A 25,898-nucleotide genomic window follows, 5' to 3' on the forward strand; every position below is an offset into this window, starting at 1 on the left:
TGCATTGGACATAATTCAGCCACAGTGGATGCTTTCAGAGCTCATCACCTCCAGCACAGGAGAATTATAACATCTGCCAGAAAAGCCCATTTAGCTAATTCTGAATGCTGTGTATACTTGAAAATGAAAATTATATTTTAAATAATGTGCTCTAAACCAGAGTTTTCAGCATCTAGCTTCACCTTCCTTCATTTGGTTAAATTAGTGAAGCTTAGCTCTAGTTTGAAAATAGAGGTATGATTGCCACTTGACTTATATTGTGAGTTTGCACCTGGGCTGCCATTGATATTGGTATCCCATCTCAGGAATCACGTCTGTTAGCTAATTGCAACAGCAGCCAGCTAAATACAAAGTGTCTCAGTAATACCTGAGTAAACAGGCATCTCCTTTTAAAAACAATCTCCATCAATTAATTATGTGGGTAGAAAAGTATCAAATTGTGTTAGAGACTACATGTAATATGTAGGGACTACTTCCATTCATAATATGGGCCTAAACTACTTGCCAAAATCTATTCTTTGTCTCAAATTTCTGCTGCAGTGATGAAAAGCTGAATCATTTTGTGCTAGTATGGCTCAGCAAGATCACTGTAATGGTGAGAGAAGAAAGATGTTCTGAACATTTCTTCCTCTTCAAAAAAATTTGCATTGCCACTAATTTATTTGTTGAGCATTTTCTCCTCATCAGAACCCAGCTTAATTAGCAACTACAAAACAAACCAATAAAATTCATGTTAATATCGCTGATCATTTCTGCTGGCTGGCTTTTTAAATACAGCCTTATACACACCCAGCTATCTTTTGACATGCAATGCAATGAAAGTTGGGCCTATTCCAATATGCAACCACTCACTGAGGGGGCATAAGAAAGTTCTGGAAAGATCAGTAGATCTTTTCAAACTCCCGAGAAAGGCCCTCATCTCAGATCTTGTTGTAGCTTGGAACTCAATTTTTCTTTAAAACCCTCCCCATCTTCTCCCTGGGGTGGGGGTGGTGATTCATTCTCACCTTTCAGATATTCTTTTCCTCCACATGAACTAAAGGAAGAAGTGTTTACAGCTGTAAGTTCCCCAGCTTGAAGTCAGCTGATCTCTTTTAGGAAACACACAAAGATAACCCATTGCCAATTACTTCCCAGAAAAACAGGTCTGTATTATTTTTTTCACAAACCTTTGAATGTTAAACATGTCAAGATGACCGTATTTCCAGTCTCACCTATTGCACTTTTGTACACATCAACAATTTCAAATCATCTGAAAATACCCAGGTAAGTGACTAAATGTGGGACTGGAAGCTCACTACTACTAGCTTTTTTTTTCTCTGCCTCATGATATGGCTTACTTCTCAAGAGGGTGTCTGCCACCCGCAGATTCTCTGCTCCTACGAGGGGACTTTCCTTCATTTTTCATTGCTTCTTCAGAGAGTGGAGACTCAAACAATAACCAGGGAAATCTATCCCTAGCTCACTACTCTGAAATGAGCTCTCACTACAGTGCTTGACACACAGTAGGCACTCAATTGATCATTGTTATCATTATTACAATTTAACCTCTCTGACCCTCAGTCTTCTCATCTGTAGAGTGGGTGTAAATATATTATCAATGGGAAGAGAGAGCCAAAAGCAAGGCCAGATGGGTGGGATGGAGGTATGGGTAGGGGGTGAGCCACAATAGGAGTGCTCCATATATTCAGAGAGTGGGTAAGGAGAAGAAATGTGAGAAGTATTTAGTGAGATAATAAATGCACCTGAAGCAATACTAATTCACAAGAGCCTATAAAACTTTGCCATCAGCACATTGTTGTGTGTGTGTGTGCATTCACAGACGACAAGAGACAGAGTAGGAGGGAAGACAGGGAGAGCACGAAAGTCACCTGGCCTCTTGGTAATGGGGTTATGGGTGCTTTAAGTTTTCTTCTTCAAACTTCTGTATATTTTCTAAAATTTAAATAATGATTATGCATTACTTTTAGAATTAAAAAAATATAAATACTAGTTGAAATTTATATCTATATATACACACACAAACCAAACTTCTGGGTTTGTTAATATATGCAGAGCACTTTAAAAGTACCCAAAACATAAGAAGTCCTGCATACATTTAATCTGTGACTATTATGAGTGCTACTAGAGACATGCTTTGAAAGAACACAACATGCGAGGTGAAAAGAGAATCCTCTGTGTGTGTGCATGTCTGGGGGGACTTTGGTGAAAAAGAATTCTGTTGGATTATGTGTTTGAAATGTCCCCTGGGCAGCTGAACATTAAGGTCTGAAATTTAACAGGGAGGCAAAGAGGAAAAATGTATCATTTTGACAAATACAGTTAATGCCTGCAAAGCCTTTTGAGGTATGAAATATCATACAACATACGAAATTGCCCCTCCCCTTCAGACACTCATTACTGTAAGAAGGCCAAGTCATGGATTCTACATGTAAGTAAGTGTAACATGAGACAGGCTCTGAGAGGTATCACAAGAAGAAGCAAAGGAGTTTAGGTTTGAGGAGGGATCTCCTCTGGCTGGGGCAATCAGGGAAGGCTTGCAGAGGAAGTGAGATTCTCTGATTTAATGATTCTCTGCAGCTTTTCTTTCTGACTCCAGTGCCTGCTGATTTTCCCCATCTCTGAATGCCCTGAATTCCTAAGTTAGGGTGCATGATAACAAAGTAGTGCGCTTTTCCTAACGGTAAGTGGATCCAGTTTGCATGACTAAATTTTATTCTGACCCTTCCTTTTACAAACTGGTGGTAACAGGAGATGAAAGGGGTATTTTTTAATGTCTTTTCTAACAAAATCTATTGATTTGGAGGGCAGTGGCCTTCACTGGTTTGTGAGAGCCAACCATGTGGGAACCTGACACTTTTACCATTTGTACTGCCTGTGAAGGTCTCTGAGCGCAAATAGTATTGTTCTGTTACTTGCTTTACATGAGTTTCACTGGTCTCTCAAAGAGATCCTGAATCACTCTCAGTCTCTCTTGTTGTAACTCTCTCCCCACGTGCCACACAGAACTGGGCACAAGAGCAACTGCATAGAAATGCTTGTTGAAACACCTAAATTGAATCACATTGGTCTTATATGTCCTTGGCAATGAACAAGTCAAATTCTGTTCTGCCTTAGGTTCAGCATGTGAATCAGGCATAAGCCACATGATTATTTAGACAGCTGTAGAAACAAAAGTCGCATAAAATAGACTAGTGAGAGATAATTATCTTCATTGAATGAGTGAAGTCAGACCTGAGATTAATTCAAAGTGGTTTGCTGGTTGTCTGGGGGGAAGGGTGGGCTCTTTCCAATAGAACCTGACTTTATTCCTATCAAGAGTTATCCTTTGGAGGGGCAAATAGCTATTGAGCCATTTCACTTAAAACACAGCTTTATGTCAAAGGGGAAAAAAATAAGCTATAGCTTTCCCAAAAGTCCTATGCAGCAGTAAAGAAAAAATTAATTTTCAGTTCTTGCCTGGGAGCATTGGAGAAATGAAGCTTTGCAGAGAAAAAAACAACTGCAGTGAAGGCCCTAGGATTTATAAAGAAAAAAAAATAGGCAGGTTGAAAACATGAGTCCCATAAAGATATGGCCTGGGGGTAAACCATGCAGCAAAGATCTTCAGGATTTCCCTCATGTTCTTAGCATCACTCCTCTTGCTTGTACTAGCTTCTAGTCAGGAGCCCAGACCTAGGAGGGCCCCAAAGCTTCTGGGATTTGCTGGTAGGCAGGTCCCTTAAAGCTAAATAATTAACTAATATTATATACTTACTTTAAATTCTTAACAATAGATAGTAGTTTCATATATTACTAAATCCTAAAAACATAAATATAACTCCAATGCCTTAACCTAAAATAATAAGTGATATGGACATTTCAATCACTGTGGTAAGGTCAATGGGTAAGATATTGGGAATATCAGCTTTTTGCAAGCTTCAAACCATACTGTTCATGGGTTTTTTATGACCTTGGTCTTTGGTCAGCCAAGCTAGTGCTCCAATACTGGTTCCACCACTTTCTAAGAATGTAAGCTTGGGCTCAGTCCCATCATCTGTAAAATAGGTATAATACTAATATCTGCTTTTAGGGTTGCTGTGAGATGATATATGTGAAAATCTGGTACAGTGCCTGGCACTCTATAAGAGCTCAATATATGGTAGTTAATTTGATTATGTTAAGAACACTTTGTAGTTGCAATTCCTAAGAGACTTGACTTAGCTACCAGAGTTCACTCCCTTGCATACACTAAGGAAAGAAGGCTCTAGAGACGGAGGGTCCTACCAAGATTCATCCAGCACAGATTTATTTAATCACTGACACTTTGTAGACTGATTTTAAGTAAAAGCCCATCTGAGTTGTATACATGTTGTAATATTGGCCCCCGAATATATATTTTTTCCTTTGCATATCTTGACTGGAGAAGGTGTTAAATAAATGGAAGAGTAACAACCTGATTCATTGCTAGCCAACCAAGAGGTGCTCAGAACCAAAGGAGAGAAAACACAAAATCAAAAAGGGAATTCACTTCCATACTAAATCATAGCCACAGGCATGAACTGATTCCCTGCCAGTCCGTGTTTGCCCAAAGCGCACATTTGTTGATGTGTTAGATAGGCTAGGGGAATGAATAAATGTAAATCTATTTGAAATGAAATATCCCCATGGTTATCTGCTAAAAGGCATGTAAATTCACAGGAGAACTTTATAAAACACCTACCCAGACTCTACCCACCCCCCCACCCCCACACACAAAGATGCTCATTTAGTCAGCCTGTGGTCTCCCTGGGATATTAATTTTTTAATGTTCCCTGGGTGATTTTGATGCAGATCCAGCTTTTAGGAATCATTTCTGTAATACGATGGGAAAGGGAATAGAGAGGCATGTCAGAGAACAAACCAAACAGAGTGACTTTGTTTAATACATGAAACAAATAATCCTAAGGAAGATCTAGTCTTGACATGTAGAGCTGTCTCTTGGGTTAGATTCACTCATGGGAACCTAGAAACCAAGCCTCTTTGGGGACTTGTCCATGCAGCTGGCTGTAAGCTAGGAAAGGTATTATGAATGTAGACTGCCTCCTGGTCATCTAAGATGCCTAAATTTTTCTCTTCTTTTCCCAGTTTGTTGCTCAGCCCAATTGCCAACAGTTGCTTGCCACTCTGTGGTATGATGGCTTCCCTGGATGGCGACGGAAACACTGGGTAGTCAAGCTTCTGACCTGCATGACCATTGGGTTCCTGTTTCCGATGCTGTCTATAGCTTATCTGATCTCACCTAGGAGCAACCTTGGTCTATTCATCAAGAAACCTTTTATCAAGTTTATCTGTCATACAGCATCATATCTGACCTTCCTCTTCATGCTTCTCCTGGCTTCTCAGCACATCGTCAGGACAGACCTTCATGTACAGGGGCCTCCCCCAACTGTCGTGGAATGGATGATATTACCTTGGGTTCTTGGTGAGTCAAAAAGACTAGGGTATGGCCATACTGACTGCTGGTCTTGTCTAAAGAAACTACTGAAATAGTTTTACTGGCCCTGAACTAAGGCAGTTCCCTCTGTGCAGTGGGATAGTCCTTTGTTAGGACTCTCAGAAATGTAGTTCCTTCTTTCCTAGGCCCTGGTCACTCAGTATTGCCTGTCTTACAGTGAGATTGGCAATGTACCCAGAGGTTGTTTCTGTTAACCTAACATCATCAAAGACAAGGAAGATGTCTGTCAGCTGGTTTAGAAGGAAAGCCAAGTGTCAATCAGGATGGGCCTCAGGTAAGTTAGTTAGGCAAGGCACATGCTAATCAGTCTATTCAATGCCCTCTTTCCTATAACTAGGAGAGGGGGCACATATATCTATTGCTTTCTGATGGCTATCCCACACAATCCCGGTACTTATTCAGAGTAAACATACTATTAGGATACTGATTTTACAATCAGGAGGGGAACCTGGGAAATTCGCACAATTTATGATAAAAGCAGCCTCACCAGTAGTCTCTAAGCATAGTTAGATTGCACTGGATCCTCTACTGCATTGCCATCCTCTAAGTCCTTGCTTTTCAAACAGTGGATCCCAATCCAGCAATGTCAGCATCACCTAGAGCTTATTAGGCATACAGAATATCAAGTCCCACCCTGGGTCTACAGAATCAGAGTCTGCATTTGAACATCATCCACAGGTGACTCACATGCACTTTAAAGCCTAAGAAGCACTGCTTTAGACTATAGCCATACCCTTTACTGCTTTCCACATTTCAAGGCATCTCTATGTTATCAAGCAGAATTCCATGAAATCACCACACAATGAGAAGAGAGAGGAGAAAAAAGGATTCTAAATTATTTTGGGCCCCACTGCTTGGCTGCAGCTCTGACATCGAGTATTTTGTTCCATGGCAGGCTTGCTCACTTCAAAACTTGTTGAGACATTTCCCCTGAGCACATATTGGAAACTAAGAACTATGAGATAATATTGACCAAATTAATTTATTGATGAAATTACTCCCACTCTAAAATTGGAAGTTGGTAGAATCTGCCATCCAAAATTATAACAGCATTCCAGTAACTATAGTAATAACACTCAAAGTGAATAGTAGCCAGAAAAGTATAACATGTGCATATTCAGGTAAAGTCTATCAGGTTTGGTAAGTTCAAGACTGGGAGGCAAGATAGAAAAGAAAAATAGGTAAATGATTACTTTATCTAGGGGCTTTATGCCACTGACCCCAGTTGATTCACTTTTTCATCTTTCGTTACTTGGTGGCATCCTACTAAAATGACTATGATGACTATTCTGACCCTGTGAGGAAATATACCTTTTGCTTCCATTCTTCAGGTTTCATTTGGGGGGAGATTAAAGAAATGTGGGTTGGTGGATTTACTGAATACATCCATGACTGGTGGAACCTGATGGATTTTGCAATGAATTCACTCTACCTGGCAACTATTTCCTTGAAGATTGTGGCCTATTTCAAGGTAACTTGGAATGTCTGCCATTTTTCTTATCTAATTATTTGGGTTACATTAAGTTTTAGCACTCAGGACATAAATAGTTTAAGGGGAAAATGTTGATGACAGTCCCATCCCTGTGAGCAAGTACCATATAAACATTCTTTAATAGTTTGTAAGCATTGTCCACCTAAGCAAAGAAAGTGGAGGATGGAGCAATTTGTAAATGAATCCTTAGCTTCTTAAACTCTGAAAGTAAAATGGCTTTCAGCCACCCATCCATGCAGTAAGCACTTAAATCCCCTCTACCAATATCTTTTCCAAGAAGATGGCCTACTAATGCTTGCATAGGAAAGGGGAAAAAACCCACTAAACTCACTGTCTCCAAACGCTTCTCTCAACCCTTGTCACTTCATTAAAAAGTGCTAACTTTGTATTTTTCTAATATTTTCTTTCTTTGACACATTCATTAGCAACCCTTCTTCCCTGTGGGCTCAAACCAAACAAGGCTGTTCCTTCTCCATAATACTGCATCCAGTATGCAGTCATCTCTCTCTAACCCACTGAGTTGTCTCTTCTCAAAGCTAAATATTCACACTTCCCCAAGTGTTCTTCGTGTGACAGATAACAGGACACTAGAAACTTCACTGCATGAGACATAAACCTTTCATTGTCTCTGCCTTCCTTACCACTTCCACCACCAGGATGATCATTCAAGCTGTGATGAATCCATCTTTTTTAATATCAGCCAACCTATGTCTGGGTACCAATTCAGATAATGTATATATATACACACACACACATACACCCACCAACTGGATGTGTTTCCCGAATGTTGTACAGCCTAAATTATCCTGAAAAAAAAAATAGTTTCATATTCTGCCCTTCACATTGGATAGTCACAGGCTTCAAGTTCAGGTTTGGTAGTCATTAGATAATGGAATGGCCATCATCCTACTATCTGAATTGAACTTCTCCAGTATGAGAAAAGGCCAATGATTCAGTCACCATGGTTATCTAGTCAGTCATGCTCTTTAGCATTAAATTCTGCATGAAGTTTTAACATGGGAATATAGCTTTCCCCAAATCCCTAACAGCTTACTTTATTTTTATATCCTTAATGTGCATATTGCATAAATCTTGAGATCTTTGGAGTTACTTACATGGAGCATGAATATTGAATGCAGTCATGAAACATTTTTAAGAAGCCTATGTTGTTTAGCACACACTTACAACTTCTTTACAAGAAAAACCTGGTGAGGAAACATTTGAATGCCTGGTTAATGTGGCTGGATGAAATCCATGTCATTTTGGCACTCTGCTGACTAAGTAAGTAACACTGTTTGCCTAAAAATAAATCCTTTCTTTGGAAGTGGTATTTATACACTGGAGGAACAATTAATTATCAATCTAGAAATTGATGGGTTTTTCTTAAACAGGAAGTTTAGAATAAATTATCAAGAAAATGATTAACTCTTGATGATATGAAAATGTACCTGTTGATGCCTAACGTTAACTGATCACATAACCTATCCAACTTCACTGGTAAGGCTTCCAAGAAGCTAGACGCTTCCCCACCACAGAGTATAAGGGTAAATCAGCTCTACTAAGCTGAGTGAATGTCCCTTAACTGAAAAATACTTAACTCAAAAGAAACATTTGCCAATAAGCTGGAGTCCTTCAATAAAAAAGATTTATAAAACAAGACATGCCACATGCAGACTTTGGATTTGCAATAAAAAATTATAAATGGGCAGTGTAGTCTAATCATTCACAGAGCACACCAGCCTGAGTTGAACTTCTCTAAGCAGGGTGAGTCAACCCATATGAGGTAAAGCCCAAAAAGCTCTGGTCCTCAGTCTCCTTGAAAGATTTCAGATCATTGCTATACTGAAGAAGTACAGAAGCACCATGGGATAAGCTGGACTTAGAGATATTTTGTTAGAGTAAAAAACTAGTCAATGACATATATAAGGTCTGTCTGGGAAAAGCCTATCCATTGTTAATATAGTGAGAAAGGATTGCATGGCGTCAATGTACCCTGGCAGCCAAGGAGAATGAACTGGAATGTTCATGCCTGAACAATGATGACCACTGGACTAGTCAGCGGGGACAATAGATGCCATTGAGTGAGCATGTATACTGTGTGGCCATCGCATTCAAAATGACTGAGCAAATAAAGCAACAAATTTGCATCAAATTTTGCATTAAGCTTAAACACTCCTCCGCACAAACTATTCAGAAGGCCACAGCTATGGGCAACTGGTGATTGGCAGCTATATCACAACAACACACCCACTCATGCATCATGTCTTATGAGGAGTTTTTTGTGAAACATGAAACCACCCAGGTGACTCAGTCCCCCTACAGCCCAGATTTGGCACTCTGCAACTTCTGGCTTTTCCCAAAATTAAAATCACCTTTGAAAGGGAAGAGATTTCAGATAATCAGTGAGACTAAGGAAAATACAACAAGACAGCTGGTGGTGATTGGGAGAACTGCATGAGGTCCCAAATTGCCTACTTTGAAGGGGACTGAGGTGCCATTGTCCTATGTACAACATTTGTTGTATCTTGTATCTTCTTCAGTAAATGTCTCTATTTTTCATCTTACATGGCTGGATACCTTCTGGGCAGACCGCATATAGTCCATTTCATGTGGTCTACAACAACAGGAACCAAAAGGCATGTACTGAAGTATCCAAAAGGAACAAATACATATAAGGTTGGCCCTCAGTTCTCCCCTCCAAATAACCATACAAATAAAGAATAATTGTCCTTTTGTCTTCTAAGATCTCATCACCTATATTTATTTCATCAGCACCTTAGTTCCATTGAATTGTAGTTCTTTCTTTAGCCAGTACTTGACTGTAGACACACACACACCCATTGTTGTTATGACTGAGTCTCCGCATTAGTCAGTTCCTCCTTCTATTTTGCTTTTGAGTTAACAGAATGTAATTCACACCCCTTTGAAAGGCATGAAGGTAAGGTACATTCCATCTCAGAAAATATGAGAAAAATCACTTTCCTCCCAAAATCACTAAAGCAAGAGTCAGGAAACCCAAATTTAATCCTTGCTTTGATATTCACAAGATGGATTACCATAGGTCATCCTTTAACCTCTCTGACCCTTAGATTCTGCCTCTGAAAAATAAGATTGGATTAGATCTGTGGCTTTCAATCTTTTAATTTTTCCATAGAACCACATCTTGAAATTAAAACTTATGCAGAAGTTTAATATATTAAAGAACTTAAAGGATTCAATGTGGAGTGAGGAATGCTCTTCCAGGCCTCTTCTTTGGCTCCCACAGTGGCCACCAGATAGATGCCTCCACTGATGTCTCAGGTTTCAAGGAACAAAGTTAAAAGACCACTTGTGTTAGATTGGAAGCCAGAAAACTATGGTCTACAGGGATAATTTGGCCTCCTGCCACGTGTAATTTTTTTACATACTCTCTATTAGTTCTACAAGAAAAGAGTTAAGTAATGGCTACAGGGACCATAGATAGAGTCCACAAAGCCAAAAACACAGGATGGGGCAAATGTAGGTTTACAGTGGTTCATATGGAAAATGATACAATAATTAATAAATAATGATACACAAAAACCACTGTGTTTTGTGAACTCATAACGGCAAAGGTACTTTTGCCCCACCGTGTATGTACTATATGGCCCTTAACAGAACATTTTTGCTGACCTCCATAATAAACAAGGTCCAAATGTATTTCCTGCTCTCATATTTCAAATCTTTCTTCAAAGGTGTATGCAAAGCAGAGATATTTCACAAGAATCATCTTTCACACTTCTGAGTGTTCTGCAAATTCAGGCTCGCCATCTAATGGGCAGCAGACTTCCCTGTGGTTATAGTTGTGGCTGTGCAGGGAAAAAATCCTAAATTATGAGCTATACATTTTCCAGTTCCTAATTTCTAGTTTTAAACCATAGGTCTGTTTTCTTATCAGCAAATATTATCTGTCTTTTACATATACCTCAAAACCTTTAAAAGCCTATCTGCCATATGTGCTGTGATATCAACTATGATATAAGTAACATTTAATAGAAACAGTGCTAGGCTGAGTCTTTACAGATTGGAGTTTTAGTCCTGGACCTGACATCAACTTGCTGTGTGACCTTAGGCAAGTCGCTCTGCCTCTCTGTATTTCAGTTCCTCCACTTGTAAAACAGGCATAACAATGCCCACCTCTCTACAACAGAACAGTGTATCTTTTTGGAAGGAAAAATGTAGAGATATAAGATTGGGCCAAGTGTACAAAACTGATTGGCCAACTAAAGTCTATCTGAAACAGAAGCAGAATTGTGGCAAGTTTTCTCCAAACTCCTCTGACAGTACAGAATATTGGATATACACAAATTAACAATACCAGTTTCCTCAGTTGTTGGAACTGAAACATATTTTAGAAATGCTAACAATATAATTTGGCTCCCAATGCAACATTTTCTCAGGAAAGTTGTTTACATATAGTCCTGAAAAACTGTGATATTTAGATGAGAGCACAAGACAACGTGCTTCAGGTTGAATTTCAGGCCAAATCTACTTCTATCTTAGGAAGGTAATAAGCAGTTTCCTGTATTTCCATAATATCTCCCTTCATGGTATACACAGACTTTCACATATGCATACATAATCATGAATGTGTGTAGTGGGTAGGTGTAGATATTATCTTCATTCTATGGTGAAGTTGAGAGATAAAGGCAGTTTGGGGGATTATTTGTTTGTTTGTTTTTTAAAGTAAACCTGATCTTTAATGGGGGATAGGAGGGAGGACTGTTCCAGTGGTAATGGGGTTAGGGTATCAGAAGCACATCCCCTTGCAGGCCAAGTCATCTCTGGCCTCCTGGAAGTGGCGCTGCAGCATGTAGGCATTGTCCTCAAGGGTGAGGAGGGCAAGAGCAAAACCAGAATGACCCTGAGGTGAACATGACAAAATCAGCACAGTGGCTCCTTGGCTCTGCCTGGGCAGCCCTGACCATGGAAGCCCTGGGCCTAAAGCTGCCTTCGTCATGCTGGGAGGTCCTGTGGCCACTGCCCACCTACTTGTGGTGTCTGCCAGCTGCTATGCCCTGGATACTGTGGGCTATTGTGTGGCTACTTTTCATGAGAGGTAAAGATGGTTTTAAGTGACAAATTTCAATTTGACCTTGGGCCTCACAATGAAGCCATCTTTCTACAAGGCAGAATACCCAACATTCTAGGAGCTGGAAATCCCAGACAGGGCTGAAAAATGGATAACAACCCTAGAAATACTGATTCTTCCCCTCCTTCAACCCTCTGGTTCTTCATTTGTACCATAGGGATATTCCAACTTATAGGGCTATCAAGGGAAAATAAAATACATGCATACACCCCTGTATGGGCAGTATTAAATTCATTACATGGAAGATAGACATGCCATTTGTAATAGTATGGAATATATTACAGACTGCAAAAAAGTTATCAGAAACCTCTGAGTAACAGTCCTCTAAGGATGCTCCATCAGCCCCAAACTGCACTTAGCTGGGAAATCAGGATAAGCACTGTACATGCTGCAGAGGTTGCACATATTCCTTGTCCTTCAGTAACAATTTGTCCGTGGTGCTCAGACAAAATGGATGGTGAATTGAGGAGGTAAATTTAATTTGAAATCTCTTTAGGAAGGAGAGCAGTTTGTCTCCACTATGTTGGTCATACCAGTGGCTCAGTTCCAGTGACACTCCCCAACAATCTGGGAAACCTACAGTTAGAATATGTCTGTTGATAAACCATGGGTGATTGCTCCAAATGAATGCCCTGAAAATCATTTTTCTATGTTTATATGCTAGGCATATATTTGGATGAAAGGAAGAAAGTTATTAGCATCATGTATTGTTCTGGTGGGAAAAAATGTTCTTCCCATTTATATACAATAGGATCTGTTGTATAAATGAATGTTTGGTGCTTACTTTGGTGACTTTATTTGGGTACAGAAGAGAGGAAAGAGGGTAAAGTTTTATAAATGCTCACTGTACTTCTCATCTTGTGCACTTCTTTCTTTCAGTATAATGGTTCTCGTCCAAGGGAAGAATGGGAAATGTGGCACCCAACTCTGATTGCAGAAGCACTCTTTGCGATATCCAACATTTTAAGCTCATTGCGTCTCATATCCCTGTTCACAGCCAACTCCCATTTAGGGCCTCTGCAGATATCTTTGGGGAGAATGTTGCTTGATATCCTCAAATTCCTCTTCATCTACTGTCTGGTCCTTCTGGCTTTTGCCAATGGATTGAACCAGCTTTACTTTTATTATGAGACCAGAGCGATCGATGAGCCGAACAACTGCAAGGGGATCCGATGTGAAAAACAGAACAATGCTTTCTCCACGTAAGACTCCCCCTCTCCTCAATACCTTTTTTAGCCTTCTCCTTCTTTGCCCCATTTTCAGTCCACAGCTTCATCATTGTCTCTTGGCAGTGCCTGCAAAGCTCACTCACAGATCAACCTGAAGGGTCCGAGGTGGAGGAAGGTTCTTCACTTGCCACAGCAGACTAGGAGAGGAAGTAGACTTAGGTCAGGGAGCTGGTAGTCAAACACACAGCTGGGCTCCCAGGAACGCATCTAGAGTTAAACTATTTTGGTAGCATTCCACATTTTTAAAAGAATTCATGGGAAGGGAGTATATAATTTCTCACTCAAGAAGCATCACTCACCAAGGAAATGAAAGAGCAAGGCTATTCCTCTGAACAAGTGACTGGAGAGCTAACTTAACCATTCTGAAGCAAGAACAAAGAAAACAGAAGGATACAAACATATCTTGCTGCATCCTATGATATTGTGATTTAAAATAAGAAATATGTATGTGATCTTCATGCCCCCTTTTATGGCACAGAGCTTCTAAAACACTTTTGGAATTTCCAAAGTGTTGAGAGTGATAATGTGTCTTTGTTATATCAACGAGGTGACATTTGGAAAGCACCTAAGGATGGGGGCTGGTAGCCAGTGGAGACAACCACATGATCAGAGAATTTGAAGTTTTAGTCTTACCCCCTTGACCTCCAGGGAGTGGAGAAGGGCTGGAGATCGAGTTCAATCACCAATAGCCAATGAATTTAATCTATCATGCTTATGTGTTGAAGCCTCCATAAAAATCCAAAAGGATATATATCTGAGAGCTTCCAGGTTGGTGAAGATGTTGGGAGATGTGTTTGGAGAGGGCATGGAAGCCCCACACTCTTTCCACATATCTTGCCTTATGCACCTCTTCCATTTGGCTATTATTGAGTTATGTCTTTTCATAATAAACCAGTAATTTAGTAAATAAAATATTTCTCTGAGTTCTGTGAGATGCTCTAGCAATTTAATTGAAACCAAGAAGAGATTCATGGAAACCTCTAGTTCAGTGATTTTCAACTGATGTGCTGCAGGACACAGGTGTGCCTACAAGAATTTTTAAAACATACAACACCTGACTATTTAGTTAGAGGCACTGACCTTTCTTCCTTATATTGTCAAATAAAAAAAAAAATAACAACAGCCAACACAACAATAGCCACCTGGTGTGAATGAATCAAAATTATACCTATTTTTTCATCAGAGCAGCAAAAAATATATTTTTTGGTGTGTGCTAGAATTTTAGTAGTTTATGTGTGTCATGAGATAAAAAAAGGTTGAAAATTGCTGCTCTAGTCTACAGACAGTTAGTTAGAACCATGCCTGGACTTTTGAATGGGATCTGAAGTGGGGGGAGGGGCAGTCTTGTGGGACTAAGCCCTTAACCCAGCAATGTCAGAATTGAGTTGAATTGTAGGACCACCTAGAGGGTGTTGAAGAATTGGTGGTGTGTTTATGTGGGGGGACCTACCTATACCCAGATATTGGAATTGAGTTCAGAACCCCTTAGTTGATGTCAGAGAAATAGGATTTGCTAGAATAGCCCTGGTTCACAGAAACATGTAGTGGTTTGGGAAGAGGAAAAAAAAAAGAGAAAGGCAGAAAATAATGAACCTTTGCTCCCTAGATGGCTACCTAGTCACCTATGGTATGAAACTGCAGTTGTGCTGTGATAGGTTACTAAAGGTAAAAGTTACCAATGGAATTTACAAATGGTAGTAAACCTGACTCTGACTTGGCTCATGGGATATATAAGGAAATGGAAAATAATAAGAAGCATGCTAAACATACAATCCCTTGGTTATTATTATCTGTAATAGTTAAAATTAAAATAAATTGCTGGGTTGGGCCTTAATGCTAAACCAATCTGAGACTTGAATCACTCTGAGCTTGGGACTCCAGCCTCAAAGCTGCCCCCCAAGGGAACAATTATGCAGGGACAATAGAAAATACCTCTAAGACCTGTGGTCAGCAAGAAGGTTGTCAATGCAGGGAGAGGGTGACACCAAGAAACTACTGAAATTAGAGAGTACAGAGTGAAGAAGTTGTTTCATTTTGTAGTTTAATATTTCCACCTTCCTGAGGAACCTTTACTTAAATGTATTGTGAGAGTAACTAATATGGGGACTAGGTCTTTGGTTTTGAATGCCGCAGAATGAAAGAACATATTTAGGTTGATGCGGAACCCACAGCTCACTATGGAACAATCAGAGATCAGAAATGGCTGTAAGTGATCCACACACACAGGACATTATTTCTGAGGCAACAGCCAGGATAAAAGCCACTATGGTCTATTTATCCTGAGGAGGACTTTCTATCTCCCCCTGTGAATGTGGAGCAAAGTGGAGTCCCTCAGATTAAGCAGCTGATATGTTTCATACGCAAGCCATGTGGGACTAGTTTTATGATGACTGGGATATTCATCGCTGAATATGCCCATTTCCCAGATCATGATAAATGCTATAGTTAAGGGGGCCACTTTCACATGGGCACCCTGTGTTACCTTACTCATGCAGAACCCAGGGACAGATGGGTTTTTGCATCTCTTTCTAAGTCCCTGGCCTTCATTGGCAAATGCCTCCTAAATACACCTGGCTGGGCCACAGGCCTCAAACACAAAATGTCCACAGCTAAATTCCTTATCTCCACATCCCCACCCCAAACCTATTTTCACTTAATTCCTCATCTTACTAAGTGACACCAGCCAGAATCCTAGGAGTCATCTGGGACCATCACCCTTTCTCTCATGCAACACATCTAGTTTCTCACTCAGCCTTTTAAGTTCTACTTCCTAAATATTATATTTCTTGAATCCATCCTCTACACATATACACCATTGTATTGGTGTCTTTGTTCAGGCCTGAATTATCTCTTCCAAGAACTGTTGCATGCATAACTAGTCTCCCAGCTTACGTCTTTAAAACTTTTTATTGAATTTATTGGGGTGACATTAGTAAATAAAATTATATAGATTTCAGTTGTACAATTCTGTAATACATTAACTATATTATATTGTGTGGTTACCCCAAGTCAAGTCTCCTTAAATCACCATTTATCACCCCTTTACTCTCTTTTACTTTGCTTCTCCATCTCCCTTTGCTTAGTCCCTTCACCTTTTACATCCAGCCCCCAACTCTGTCCACTCAGTTGTCAGTCTGTTCTCTATATATCTATGAGTCTGTTTCTATTTTGTTAGTTTGTTTATTTTGTTCATTAGATTCCACATATAACTGAAATCATATGGTATTTGTTTTTCACTGCCTGGCTTATTTCGCATAGCATAATACTATCCAGGTCCATCCATGCTGCTGCACAAGGTAAGATTTCTTTCTTTTTATGGCCAAGTAATATTCCATTGTGCAAATGTACCACTGCTTTTTTATCCACTCATGAACTGATGGACATTTAGGCTGCTTCCAAATCTTGGCTATTGTAAATGCTGCTGCATGAACATAGGGGTGCATATATTTTTTTGAATTAGTGTTTCTAGGTTCTTCCAATATATTCCTAGAAGTGGAATTTATGGGTCATAAGGCAGTTGCACTTTTAATTTCTTGAGGTAACTCCATACTGTTTTCCAAAGTGGGTGCAACAATTTGCATCCCCACCAACATTACACGAGGGTTCTTTTTTCTCCACATCCTCACCAACACTTGTTATTTCTTGATATATTGATGATAGCCATTCTGACAGGTGTGAGGTGATATCTCATTATGGTTTTAATTTGCATTGTTTTGATCATTAGTGATGTTGAGCATCTTTTCATATGTCTATTGGCCATCTGCCTGTCCTCTTGAGAGAAGTGTCTATTTAGGTCCTTTGACCATTTTTAAATTAGATTGTTTGTTTACTTGGTGTTGAGTTATATGAGTTTTTCATAAATTTTGGATTTAACCCCTTATCAGATGTATCATTGGTGAATATGTTCTCCCATTCAGTGGGTTGTCTTTTCATTTTGTTGATGGTTTTCTTTACTGTGTAAAAACTTCTTAGTTTGATGTAGTCCTATTTGTTTATTTATTTATTTTTCATTTGTTTCCCTTGCTGGTGAAGACATATTAGAAAAAAATATTTCTAAGAGAAATGTCCAAGGTTTTATTGACTGTTTTCTTCTATGATTTTCAGGGTCTTCCATTTTATGGTCTCACATTTAAGTCTTTAATCTATTTTGACTTTATTCTTGTGTATGGTGTAAGAAGGTAGTCTTGTTTGTTTGTTTGTTTTTTTTTTGGACATGTCTTTCAATTTTCTCAACAGCATTTATTGAATAGACTGTCTTTACCTAATTGTATATCCTTGCCTTCTTTGTCAAATATTAATTAACTATAAAGGCACGCGTTTATTTCTTGGTTCTCTATTCTGTTCCATTGATTTATATGCCTATTCTTATCCTAGTAGCATGCTGTTTTGACTACCATGGCCTTGTAGTATAGTTTGATATCAGGTAGTGTGATTCTCCTAACTTTGTTCTTCTTTCTCTAGATTGCTGAGTCTATTTTGGGGCCTTTTGTGGTTCCCTATACATGCTTGGAATATTTGTTCTAGTTCTGTGAAACCCACCATTGGTATATTGATAGGAATTGTGATGTATCTATAGATTGCTTTGGGAAGTATGGACATTTTAATGATGTTAATTCTTTCTGTCCATGAACATAGCATCACTTATTTGTATCTTCTTTCACTATTTGTATCTTCTTCAATTTCTTCAGTGTCTTCCAATTTTCTGAGTATAGGCCTTTTACACGTCTTGATTAAATGTATTGCTAGGTATTTTTTTCAATATAATGTAAATGGAATTGTTTTTCTTAGTTTCTCTTTCTAATAGTTCATTATTGGTGTATAAAAATTCAACTGACTTCTGGACATTGATTTTGTATCCTGCTACTTTACTGAATTTATTTATCATTCCCAGTAGTTTTGGTGGAATCTTTAGGGTTCTCTATATACAGTATCATGTCATCTTCAAATAATTATAGGTTTACTTCTTCCTTTCCAATTTGGGTGCTTTTTATTTCTTCTTTTTGTCTAATTGCTGTGGCTAAGACTTCCAGTACCATATTGAATGAGTGCACTAAAAGCAAACATCCTGTCTTCTTCCTCATCTTAAGGGAAATGCTTTTAGATTTTGCCCATTGAGTATGATGTTGAGTATGGGTTTGTTATATGTGCCCTTTATTATGTTGAGTTATGTTCCCTGTATTCCCACTATGTGAGAATGTTTTTTCAAGGTTTTATTTATTTATATTTATTTTTTTGAGGGAGGGAGGATTTATTTACAGCAGGGAAAGAACAAGATCAATAGATATGTGAAAAGTGGTACCAGGGACAGCAGGGAGGGAGGGCATTTCTGCCATTCAGGCCTCCCTGCCAGCCTTAGGGTACTTCTGCCACAGGTGTTTGTCCAGGGTGGCTCACAGGCCAAAGGGCACACAGCAGTGGGGGCACTCCAAGTGGGCACTTTTGGGACCCAGGCTGTGAATGTGGCAGCAGCCGTTGAGCTTGTTGCTCTGCACAAGGTGTACAGGCAGAGCTTGCAGGCATAGGGCCACTACCCTGTGTGTGCGTGCCCCTGCACCGTCAGGTTGCTACTGTTGGCAAAATGCTTCCCACAAGTGTCACAACTGTCCCCTGGCCCATGGCTCTTGCCCACTGGGTTTGGTGTCTTCTTGGGTGATATCTCCAGGCTCTGGTTAGAGTTGGTTCTCTCTACCTTGCTGGAGACTCCCCAGTCATCCCCACCAGGGCCAGCCTGAGCTCCACCACTCGGAGCCCCAGGTTCCTGCACACTTGCCATGGTGGCTTCAGCCCCTTCTCTGCAGCTACACAGGAGGGTGCCTGCTGGGGCAGTGGCATGGGCAGCTGGCTCCAGAGGGGCAGCTGAGGCCTATTCCTGACTGGTGTTGGCCAGGTAGGGGCTCTGAGGCTGCAGTTACTGGTGGGTCTCCTTGTGGCTGTTGAGCTTGCTACTCTGGGCACTAGTGTAGGGACACAGGTCTCAGGCATAGGGCTGCTCACCCATGTGTGAGTGCATGTGCACCATGAGGTTGCTGAAGGAGCTGAGGGTCTTCATGCACATGGGGCAGGTGGGAGCTCTGCTTGGGGAGGCTACTGAACCAGGAGGTCTTGGCCTCCACTTCCGGCCCTAGCACTGCTGATATGGCTGCGGCCACATCTGCCAGACCCAGCACCAGGGTCTCTGGGGCCTCAGGTTCTGTCTGGTAAATGGACAGTCCATGGTCCCACTGGGCATGGCGCAGCAGTTTCCAGGCCCTGGTGAACTGTCGGCCACAGCAGAGGCAGATCAAGGCCTTCAGGTTCTCAAGTCCTGAGTCCAGGCCAGGGCTGGGGGCCTCTATAGAGCTGACAGCCCAGCTTCTTGTGGTCCATGAAATCAGTGATGAGCCAAGGATGTGGAGGGGACTGCTGATGGGCACCAGGTCAGAGGAGTAGTGGGGTTCACCCTAAAACTGCCCCAGTGCTAGCACTTACTTTGCAGAAGAGGGCCGCAGTCCCAGGTCCTGTAGGGGCCATGGATTTGGCTTAGGGTTCACGTCAATGACCAGGTCCCACATGGTTGTCTCGCTGAAATGGCAGCAGGTGCAGGGTCTACTCAGCAAGGCCTGCAGCCAGTCAGTCCCTTACGGCAGGACATGGGTCACAGGTAGGGTGATGTGGCAAGCTGGAGGACAGGTAGTTGCAGGACACACCAGCTCTGTGCACTCAGGTGAGTGGCTGAGGCCTATTTACTTATTTTTTGAGAGAGGGGAAGGGAGGGAGAAAGAGAGGGAGAGAACCTTCACTGTGTGGTTGTCTCTCCCGTGTACCATACTGGGGACCTGGCCCTCAACCCAGTCATGTACCCTGGCTGGGAATCAAACCAGCAACCCTTTGGTATGCAGGCCAGCACTCAACTGACTGAACCACACCAGCCAGGGCCCACTATGTGAGGATTTTTATCATAAATGTATGCTGGATTTTATGAAGTGATTTTTCTGCATCTGTAGATGTCATTATGTGATTTTTATCCTTTGTTTTATTTTTGTGGTGTATCACATTTATTGATTTGCAAATATTGTACCAATCTTGCATCCCAGAAATAAACCCCATTTGTTCGTGGTGTATGATCTTTTTAATATATTGCTAAGTCCAGCTTGTTAATATTTTGTTGAGAATTTTAGCATCTGTGTTCATCAGAAATATTAGCCTATAGTTTTCTTTCCTTGTACTGTCTTTATCTGATTTTGGAATTAGAATCACGCTGGCCTCGTAAAATGAACTTGGGAGTCTTCCCTCCTCTTGAATTTTTTGGAAGACTTTGAGAAGAATAGATGTTCTTCGAATGCTTGGTAAAAGTCACCTGTGAAGCCATTCATCTTAGGATGTTTCTTTGTTGGGAGTTTTTTAATTACTGCTCAATTTCATTAACTGTAATCAGTAAATTCAGATTTTCTCATTCTTCCTGATTCAGTGTTGTAAGATTGTATGTTTCTAAGAATTTATCCATTTCATCCAGGTTGTCCAGTTTGTTGCCATATAGTTGTTCATAATATTTTCTTACAATCCTTTGTATTCATTTGTAATTTCTCTTCTTTCATTTCTGATTTTATTTATTTGGGTTCTCTCTCTTTTTTTCTTGACGAGACTGGTTAAATGTTTGTCAATCTTGTTTATCTTTTCAAACAACCAGCTCTTGGTTTCATTGATGTTTTGTATTTTTTTAGACTGTTTTGTTTATTTCTGCTGTGATCTTTATTATTTCCTTTCTTCTACTTTGGGCTTTATTTGTTTTTTTTCTAGTAAATTTAAGCATATAGTTTGTTTATTTGACAATTTTCTTGTGTCTTGAGATGGCCCTGTATTGCTCTGATTTTCCTTCTTAGCACTGCTTTAGCTGTGTCCCATAAATTTTGGTGTGTTGTGTTCTAATTTTCATTTCTTTCAAGTTATCTTTTGAATTTTTCCTTGATGTCCTTGTTAACCCATTCATTGCTTAGTAACATGTGATTTAGCCTCCATGTGTTTGTGTTTTTCTGTTTTTCCTTGTGATTGATTTTTAATTTGATACCATTATGATCAGAGAAGATACTTGATATGATTTCAATCTTCTTAAATTGAGGTTTGTTTTGTGTCCTTACATATTAATCTATTCTAGAAAATGTTCCATGTGCCAGCCTTAAGTCTTACTTCTCCCCCATGTGCCATATACAAGTTTCTAAATTATCAGTGTGATCCTGTCATTGCCCTGTCTTCATGTTCACCAGGTATCTAAATCTTTTCCAGTGTAAAATTTACCTCTTCACAGTATCATACAGGATTTAGTTATCTGGACCCCACTGCTCTACCTTGTTACTCCTATTCTTGATAGTCAACATCATGCCCTTTCCCAACAACAGGAGAGCATCTCAGCCATACAGGCCTTCACATATCACATAGCATTTCCTCTACCTAAAATGCCTATCCCCTCATCTGGATGTCCTGGTAAACTTTTACCCACCCTTTAAGCTCTGCCAAAACTTTACCTGTTCTTTTAAGCCTTTTCTTACTGAGACCTCATTCACAGTAACTGACTCCTTCTGTGTTTCCCATGGCATTCTAAGCACATCTCCCTTACAATGACTAACCTGTTGTATTTTAGTCATTTGTTGTCTCTCATCCCACTAGACTGGGATCCCCACTTCAGTAAGCCTTGTTTGTACCTATCGTAGAGGGGACTAAGATATAAAGGTGCTCAACATGCCCATTGAATGAACAATTAAGTGAGTAAAATCAATGGCCCTGGCTGGTTTGGCTCAGTGGATTGAGCACCAACCCATAAACCAAAGGGTTGCCAGTTCAATTCCCAGTCAGGGCACATGCCTGGGTTGTGGACCAGGTCTCTAGTTTGGGGGTGCTTGTGAGGCAATTACACATTGATGTTTCTCTCCCTCTTTTTCCCCCTCCCTACCTCCTCTCTAAAATATATATAAATTAACTATTTTTTTAAAAAAAGGAAGAAGTCTAGTAGCAATCCTATCTAATTCTAGAAGATTACTTCTATTTCACCCTCCACCAATATGGGTGAAATGCCTGGCCAGCTCTGTCATTCTGCTGATTCACTTTGAACGTGCTTCAGCAAAAACTCTTCACTTTTCTCCTGCCTCCCTCATCTTCTATTTGGGTACCTGGCCTGAGAATAATGTTCTGCAGTGATCCCTATTAGATGTCATCTTATTAGCTCTAGCACATTTATCCAAGCTGTTAAAATGTTTCTGAAACTTGATTCTGTCACCCAATTTATTAGCTAATCCTCCCAGACTTGTGTCATCTGAAAATCTAAAAGTGTACCATCAATTCTCATCAAAAGCATTGATAAAACCATTAGACAACCTTGATATTTGCTGAATGGAATATTGGGCAGGTATTAAAATGTTACCTATGTAGACTCCATATATATGCAAAATGTGTAATTTTAAAAGCAAAAAAATGTATACACTATGATTGCAGTTATGTGTAACTAAATATCGCAATGGATAACAATCTATAAAGACAATGAAGAAAGGTAAAACAGAGAGGAGAGGGGAAGGAATTACAGGGGAAAAGGGTGAACAATTTGCAGGAACAAGTATAAAGGACACATGGACAATAACAAGTGGGGGTGGAAATGGGAGGGAGGTATGGAGGGTGAGGGGGTGGGTTGGGATGGGGTAAAAGGCAGAAAACTGTTCTAGAACAACAATTAAAATAAAAATAAAAATTAAAAAGAAAGGTAAAGCAACAACAAGGTTGTATTTAGGTGGAAGATCAGTAATACTCATAAAATAACTAAAATTCACTGAGTGCTATATTACAAAATGAGCTGTACATGACTTAACTCATTTAATCCTCACAACCCTGATATCAGGTAGGCATTATTATTATTAACCATTTTACAGATGGAGAAATTAGGGCACAAAAGAGTTAAGAGTCAGAATTTCAATCCAGGAATACAAGTTCCAGTCCATGCTTTTATCCAGGAATGCAGGTGTAAGACTGTAAGGTGTAGCTAAAATGTATTGTGTAAGTTTTCAATAATCACAAATAAATGTATAATTAGCTAGCACAGAGCCATGACCTAGTAGGTCATTTGTGACCTCCTTGTCGACTATCACCATTGACTTGTGGCTATTTCTGCTTCATCATTGTTGATTTCTCTACTCAAATTTCAGTCCATATTTTTTCATATTATTTACATGGATACAAACTCAGTCCCCATAAAAGGCCCTTTTTATTCTGAGCAAATATTAAAGGTCCTTACTGATTTTCTTCAGCTTTCTCCTCTGATTTCAGTTCATAGCTTTCTCACTACTGTCATCACAGGGTGATGCCATTCATTTGTACTTTCCTTAGTTATTTGCTTCTCTTGTCATCTTTTATAGATTTATTCAACAAACATTTATTCAGCAACTGCTATGTGCCAGGCAATGAAGATGTTAAGATGGTATCCTTATCCTCAAGAAGTTCATAGTCTAATGAAGAACACAAGTAAACAATTAGAATCGCTGCCAATTTTAATGCTAATCACATGCCAATCACTAAGGGTATGAGCTCCAGAGTCAGAAGAGCTGGTTGCAAATCCTACCTCTGCCACTCCCTGCCTGTGTGACCACTTTGTACCTCAGTTTTTAATCTGAGGTACATTAAAATATTTTTTAAAAAAGTAGATTCTGAGAATCAAATATTATAATACATTGAAAAGAGCACAGTGCCTGGCACATAGAAAGAGGACAATAAATGCTAATGATTGATATTTATCTTATCAATAACCATTTCAGAGATCAGGAAACTTGAAGTTTAAAGAAGCTATGTAACTTTTACAAAGTCAAACAGTTAATAAGCACTTATAACTGAGTGACCATGGGCAAGTCATTTAATCTGTGACCCTGTTACCTCAGCAGTAACAATAAAGTTTTTATAAGGATCATAATGATAATGTATGTAAAAGTGCCAGGTATGATTTTATAGTACTCAATAATTATTAGTTAATACAACATTAAAAACAATCCATATAACGTATAAATTCAAGAATCCTTAAACTCCTCAACTGAGCTAAGAACTATTCTGGGCCCCCACAAAAGTATCAGATGCTAAATTGCTCATGTTCACTCATCTAGCAAGTGTCAGAGCTGATATTTTCATGCAGAACAATCTAACCCAAACACCATATTCTTAATGCAAGCACCACTTCATTTTTCCCTCTATGTAATTAGATGGGTGATAAATCACATGGTCTGAAAATGAGAAAGTTTGGTGGAGTACGTAGCCCTGGAAGTAAGTCTTGGAATATCACAGGTTCTGCATAGACCAAGAAGAGGGAGATGATATTAAGGTAGAAAGGCAAAGCATAAGACATAGAAGTGGGAACAAACAAACAAACTAGCCTGGCTGGTTTGGGTTGGGGAAGAGACCAAAATATTGTGAGATCATCAATTTACCTGTTTGAATGCAAATATGGCAGCCCCCTTATTAAGCAGATAACCTCACTCCTTTCTCTCTTCTCACTCTTCGTAGAGAATTAACTAACATGCTCTCTTATCTCTTTAGACTCTTTGAAACCCTTCAGTCACTCTTCTGGTCTGTATTCGGCCTTTTAAATCTCTATGTCACCAATGTGAAAGCCAGACATGAGTTCACAGAGTTTGTGGGAGCTACCATGTTTGGGACATACAATGTCATCTCCCTGGTAGTGCTGCTGAACATGCTTATTGCCATGATGAACAACTCCTATCAGCTTATTGCCGTGAGTAGCTTTATTTTACAAGGGTGATTACCTTTACAAGGGTGGTTTCAGGAGAGGTCACATTGTCAGGGAGCTTGCTGGAAACTCAATGAAACCATCTGTCTGCTTCAATTATTTTATATTAGCTTTCCCAGTTATTAGATTGAATTATTTCTTTCCAAGGCAACTCAGTTTAGCCTCTCAGTCCATTGAATCTCAGTAATCTAAAAGATGTTCTACTTAATAAAGCTTTCTGATTACCTATACATATTATTTTTAAATCTCTGAATCCATTTTCTTGCCTTAGTATGGAGAGCTCAGTGGGTGTGAGCACCATTTTTTTACAACATGTCTCCCTCTCCACTGTAATCATCTCCCTCCAAAAACTGAAGCTTCTCAGACAGAGTGTCTATTTTTTGATCAAGGACATATAAACAACCGTACTTCACTGTGAGATGCACTTAAGTAGAGTCCATTGCTGAATATTTTTCACCATCATGTTACAATTGGATCAGCAATATTTATTACCCTAAACTAGAAATGACAAAGGCATAGGATATGGGATCAGTCTGGGCCCTGCCTTGTTTTGTGATGACAAAGTAAATATCTAACCTTAGCTTATTTTCTTATGCTCTGCATTTCATTTCTAGAATTGGAGTATTTGCAAAGATGTTCTTTCTGTCTAAGGTCCCATTTAGTGAATTTGGATGATTAGTTCATATTAAGGTGCTAGATCACACCCATGAGTTCATCTGTTGCTCAAGGTTTTGCTGTCCCATAGAAGGCAAAGGATAAAAAGACCTGAGTCTTATATTCCATGATAGGTGTTATTTCTCTGATTTTGTTTGCCACTGAGGAGTCATTTAGCCTATAGAAAA

The 25,898-nt window shown here is 39.7% G+C and overlaps 1 protein-coding gene and 1 pseudogene across 1 annotated transcript in view; one reads left to right on the top strand and one right to left on the bottom strand.

Moving 5' to 3' along the window:
• Window positions 1-25,898, top strand: part of TRPC5 (transient receptor potential cation channel subfamily C member 5) — a 346,676-nt gene that overhangs the window by 292,861 nt on the left and 27,917 nt on the right. Inside the window, exons 4-7 of the mRNA XM_045817615.1 lie at window positions 5,107-5,443; window positions 6,808-6,947; window positions 12,958-13,280; window positions 24,846-25,041. Of these exons, the coding sequence (XP_045673571.1) occupies window positions 5,107-5,443; window positions 6,808-6,947; window positions 12,958-13,280; window positions 24,846-25,041 (996 nt within the window). The remainder of the gene's footprint in view (window positions 1-5,106; window positions 5,444-6,807; window positions 6,948-12,957; window positions 13,281-24,845; window positions 25,042-25,898) is intronic.
• On the bottom strand, window positions 18,641-19,679 carry LOC123805148 (annotated as a pseudogene).

The sequence above is a fragment of the Phyllostomus hastatus genome, unplaced genomic scaffold (assembly GCF_019186645.2).
Source record: "Phyllostomus hastatus isolate PE091 unplaced genomic scaffold, TTU_PhHast_1.1 phas_scaffold_28, whole genome shotgun sequence".
NCBI classification, from domain to species: domain Eukaryota; kingdom Metazoa; phylum Chordata; class Mammalia; order Chiroptera; family Phyllostomidae; genus Phyllostomus; species Phyllostomus hastatus.